Source organism: Amphimedon queenslandica, unplaced genomic scaffold (assembly GCF_000090795.2).
Source record: "Amphimedon queenslandica unplaced genomic scaffold, v1.1 AMPQUscaffold_12632, whole genome shotgun sequence".
Lineage (NCBI taxonomy): Eukaryota > Metazoa > Porifera > Demospongiae > Haplosclerida > Niphatidae > Amphimedon > Amphimedon queenslandica.
Genome location: NW_003547132.1, coordinates 22,606 through 28,003, shown reverse-complemented (window position 1 = coordinate 28,003; position 5,398 = coordinate 22,606). Strand labels below are relative to the sequence as shown.

General features: G+C 35.0%; 2 protein-coding genes across 2 annotated transcripts in view; both read left to right on the top strand.

Moving 5' to 3' along the window:
* Positions 1 to 2,357: 2,357 nt before the first annotated feature.
* LOC105314707 (heat shock 70 kDa protein 12A-like) lies at positions 2,358 to 4,638 on the top strand. Its single transcript, XM_020003506.1, has 3 exons — positions 2,358 to 3,032; positions 3,086 to 3,298; positions 3,343 to 4,638. The coding sequence occupies exons 1-3, from the start codon at positions 2,358 to 2,360 to the stop codon at positions 4,636 to 4,638; spliced, it is 2,184 nt and encodes a 727-aa protein (XP_019859065.1).
* Positions 4,639 to 4,917: 279 nt separating this feature from the next.
* LOC105314706 (uncharacterized) overlaps positions 4,918 to 5,398 on the top strand; it is a 1,684-nt gene continuing 1,203 nt past the window's right edge. Inside the window, exon 1 of the mRNA XM_011409028.1 lies at positions 4,918 to 4,933. Coding sequence (XP_011407330.1) covers positions 4,918 to 4,933 — 16 coding nt within the window. The remainder of the gene's footprint in view (positions 4,934 to 5,398) is intronic.

The window sequence follows — 5,398 nt, the reverse complement described above, 5'->3', positions numbered from 1 at the left end:
GTCCATGTGTGCTTGAAAATAACGCGAGAAATCATTTTCTATAATTACAATGCAAAGTCACACTGCACTAGCGTCCCTGAAATGCAGCACAATGGTGCAAAAATCATATTTCTAGGATAAAAACTGTAGGACTAGTTCTTACTAAACTGTGGAAGAAGGAGAAACCTGAACATTTGGTGCATGCAGGCATGCATGTATTCATTTGCCGTAAAACTATCTTATGGAAGTTTTTCACAACTTTTTATAACACTGAAATGTTTTGATGAAATTATAAAGGACATCTGGACTATCAAATAAGCCACAAAGAATTTCTAAAGATATTAAACGGGCTCAATGCTTCTGGGATGGCAGCCATTTTGGGGGCGCGCTCGTCCAACTCAACCCTACATACCAAGCGCTAGCGCTTGGTAATGAATATAAGAAATAAAACTAATAATAGTAAGTACATTTAGCATCAAAAATATTATATACTAAATAAATAAAGTAATTATAGTACTTCATAAAAATTGAGACGTTTCTGAAGCATTTTTTGGAAATAAAGCATGGGCTGTAGTACAGGGTATTTTTCAGAAATTGGCTTATTTCTAAAATGGCCTTAACTCAAAAAGATTTAGTCAGAATCACTTCAAACTTTCTACACAGCATAGGCACATCAATATGTATCAGAAAATGTAATAAAATTTGGGGTGATTTTGGAGCCGTCATTAGAAAAATCATGAGCTATAGTAATGTGATAGTGTTACTAAGTAAGATTCATACTCCTGTTTACAATCACTGAACAAAAAACTTTTGTAAAACTTTATGATATCAATATGTATCAATAATTGTGAAATGTTTTCTGATATATTCTGTCTCACCTTTTATACTGATTCCATGTCTACAGTGAGCAATCAATGGTCTTAAGTCCATTGCGAATCACATCATTCACATGGTCACATGACCTATGATTGATACAATCAAGCTCCAAATGTCATGAACACATATCACTGTTGATATATTCCTATTACATTGATTTGTATTGTGAGTCATGATCACCATAAAAGGAACAGAACCAGTTCTATAAACATTATTAAGATGCTACACTTAATGTTAATGTAGTTTTAATTTTAAGATTTGTAAACTAATTGTTTTTTGTTACATGAATTGATGATAAAATGATTTTACTTGCATGCATCATCATGCACTTTTGTTCATATACAAAATAAAAGAAGCAGAGATCTACCTGTTGTAGCCATAAAGCCAAGTATTGCATTAAGCAAGAGAAGGTAAGAAGGCATTGTAAGTAACTTGAGATGTTCAATAGGCTATTGCTGCCTCTTTTATAAAGTAACAAATGTTATGGTCCAAACGGCTGGGACAAAAACCTATCATTGTGTATAGAGCACCTATAGAATATTCTTACATATAATAAAAATGCACTATTGGGAAAAATCATAACAGCTTAGTGTTAAACTGTTAAAAACAAACACAAACGAAATATTACAGCTTATACAAACAAGCAGATGTTAGGAGCTGTTCAAATCAACAATAATTATGGTGTCATTGTTCTTTTGCTTTTTATTTTTTCAGTCTGTACAGACTATTGATGCTGGTACAATTTCAATATGATAATTAATTGATGGTGGTAGTAGGATGATGAATTTAAGTTAATGTATATGTCCGCATTTGCAATAGATACAACTGACTCTCCACCCTAAGACACATTTGCTACAGGTAAACATAATGATTCTTGTAAAGAAATAAACTGAAAGCTTTGACTAATGTCCCAATTTAGCATATACTAATAGGCGCTTGTTATCAGTGTGTATAATTATGTTTATAATAGTAATTACTATTGATTTCATTATTATTTATGGCATGCATGTTTCATAATAATGTCAATATTACTAATACAGTGTATTACTATCCTCCTTCCCTCTCATACATAGATATACCCTTTTCTTTACCTATGCTAGTAAATTTGATCTGTTCTATGAATATGACAATGCAATGCTACCATACATCCTCTTAAAATTACACAAAAAATTTTTTCATTGAGACAACTTTAATTTTCTGAACAGACACTTTGGTACAAAAAAACTGAATAGCTCTGTTATACAAAGGTGTCTTTTATACGAAGATTATTTATACAGTGATCTACTATCTAGAATAGTATTTTAAACTAAAAACATAAAAAGCATAGAAAAATAAATTGTTGTGGCATGTAGGATTGCATTATCATAACAATTAGTGATAACTAGATCTACTCAGGTGGGCAAGACTGCAGTTTTTTAATATCAAAAGCATATGCTTCTCATATTACAAGTCACATGATAGCACAGTAGAATAGCTACAGATTTACAGTCCTTATTCTGATCATGGCATCATCCAAGGGACCACTATTAAGAGCTGAGAAGATACCAAGAGGATCTAATAGGCTGAAAAGAAGCAAATGTATAGCAGCTATTGATTTTGGAACCTCATCAGTATCAATAGGATATACCACACCAACTGATAGGAAGATCAGACTTTTGCCACTTCACAGTACTTACGAAAGAGTACCTAATGCTATACTAATAGTGAAGGACCAGGGCAAGGGACAGGAGAACCAGGACAAGTACAAGGAGCAAGACCAAGACAAGGAACAGGATCAAGACAAGGGCCAGGAACAGGAACAAGATAAAGGCAAGGACCAGGACAAAGACAAGGAACAGGACAAGGACCAGGAACAAGATCAAGACAAGGGCCAGGAACAAGATCAAGACAAGGGCCAGGAACAAGATCAAGACAAGGGCCAGGAACAAGATCAAGACAAGGGCCAGGAACAAGATCAAGACAAGGGTCAGGAACAGGAAGAGGAACAAGACAGGGGCAAGGAACAGGACAAAGACCAGGACAAGGACCAGGTTTGCCAGAAACCGACCAAAGAGGAACAACAATGCACAGTGATTGGGATTGGATATCAAGCACAAACAATGTACAATAACATAACAAATAATGCTGAAAAGTACGTATATTTTGAACGAATAAAGAATTTATTGCAAAGAGATAGTGTAAGTTTCAATTCAATTACAATTATCATCTACTAAATACTTATATTAATCAGTCATTAGATCGTACTACTGAAGTCTCTTCATTCACTGGAGGATCTTATTATCTTATTGAAGTTATAGCTTTTATACTAACACATCTCAAGGAGAAGCTACTGACTGATGAGCTAAAGGAAGTTTACAAGTCAACTGATTTTGATTGGGTCATTACTGTTCCTGCTATATGGAAAGCAAGAGCAAGAAGAATGATGAGAGAAGCTGCTTATATGGTAACCTAATACATGCTTTGTATTTCATTATGTTAATATGATAGGCTGGTCTCACTTCTGATGCTCCTGGTATAACAAGGTTCACTCCAGTTGGTTCCCCTTTACCACGTCCAGAGGAGGTTAATCCTGAGAAGCTATCATTAGCTCTAGAACCAGAAGTAGCTGCTATATATGCACAGCATCAGTCAGAAGTATCAGGAACACCTCCACAGAGATATATGGTAGTTGATATAGGAGGAGGTACAGTTGATATTACTGTACATGATAAGAGTAATGGAAGAATTAGTGTAGTACTACCACCAATGGGGAACAACTGGGGAGGTACTACTGTCAATGAAGCTTTATCAGAATTACTACAAGAAGCAGTAGAAGATGAAGGTTTTGAGTCTTTCATAAAATCAGATGCTAGTAACAAAGCTGAAATAAATAAACTGGTTTATGAAGACTTTGAGGAACAAAAAAAAATTTTTGGAAACGCAACACCAGGCATTGATGAAATGGTACTTGAATTACCAAGACCTTTCATAAGAAATTATGGAGGCAATGTAATTGGCGATGGAATGAAGCAGGAGAAGGTGCACTATGATCCTGGAGAAGGTGCATTAGAAATGGAACACACTCAATTAGAAAAAAAGGTATTTCAACCCACAATAGATAAGATTATAGAGTGCGTGAGAGCAGCGTTTAATGGCCTAACAGATCATATTGATACGGTTTATCTAGTAGGAGGGTTTGGAGGGTGTAGGTTTGTTAGGCAAAGGATAGAAGAAGCTATTGCTCAGCATCGTAGTATTCTTTATGATAATATAGTGTGCCCTCAACATCCAGATCTTGCTGTTGTAACAGGAGCAGTAATGTGGAGGAAAGATCCTGACATAATCCAATCACGTGTTGCTGATGCTACTTACGGGACAAGTGTTGCTCCAATATTTAACCGATCAATACATGATAAACATTACAAGTGTAAAACTGAAGATGGTGTACGACTTTGTAACCATGTCTTTGAAGTTTTCATACTCAAAGGAGAAGTAATAAAGGATGAAGTGTATAGAGCATCATTTATACCTCGTTCTCAAAGCCAGACACAACAGTCTATCGCTATATATTGTACAACAGATGATGGAGTTCAGTACGTAGCAGATAAAGAGGGTAGACCAACAGTACATGCAATAGGTCAGCTAATACTTGATATTCCTAATCCTAATAATATTCGAAGAAAAGCGAGAGAATTCGACTTATTTATGGATTTTAACGGTACAGAGATACAAGCAAGAGCTCAGTATCGTGTCACAGGAGAAGAAGTGAAAACAGTTTGTGACTTTTTATCAAACCAAGACTAAGAAATTAAACGTAAATTTATTAAAGTACTATTACGTTGTAAGCATTACAAATTAATTAAAACTTAAAATCTTGTGAAATTATATTAGCATGCATCAAACTACAACTTTAATACTACATCATACACAGAGGCTGATCAACAACAATGCTAGCAATATACTATGAAGTACAGGACAATGATTAACAAGATATTCCAACAACATATAGTTTGATATGATGTAGTAATTGATTTTCTACTTGCAAATGACCAATGAAATTGCAGTATTGTAAGTCAATTAGCTATGGCTATACACCTTGGTATCAGTTTCTATATATATCATTTATTAACCTCTACCTTGGTGTATAACTTATACATAATGAAAGTCATGCATAACAACATATGTACAAGTACATGCACATGTACATGTACGTTTAGGTACTATAGTATTGATAGTGCATACAGTAAAACCATCAGTCAATGAAACACTATAAAAATAGCCACACCATTTCAAGTGGCTTGAGAAACAAGCCCATACATGCCCTTCCTATAGCTATAGTACCTCTCTTTTCTCATCTCCTCTCAATCTTTATGCGTGCAATCCCCCCTCCCTCCCCCTCTCTCTCCCTTCCTCCCTCCCTCACTCACTCTCTTCCATGGACTTTTAAATGGGCAAGACTATACCATAACTTACGGTTAGTAATAAAATAAAAATAGGAATAGTAAATAAAGCCATCATTGAGCACAATAAATTGCAGCTATGTGCATGCTGATTACATCATCTC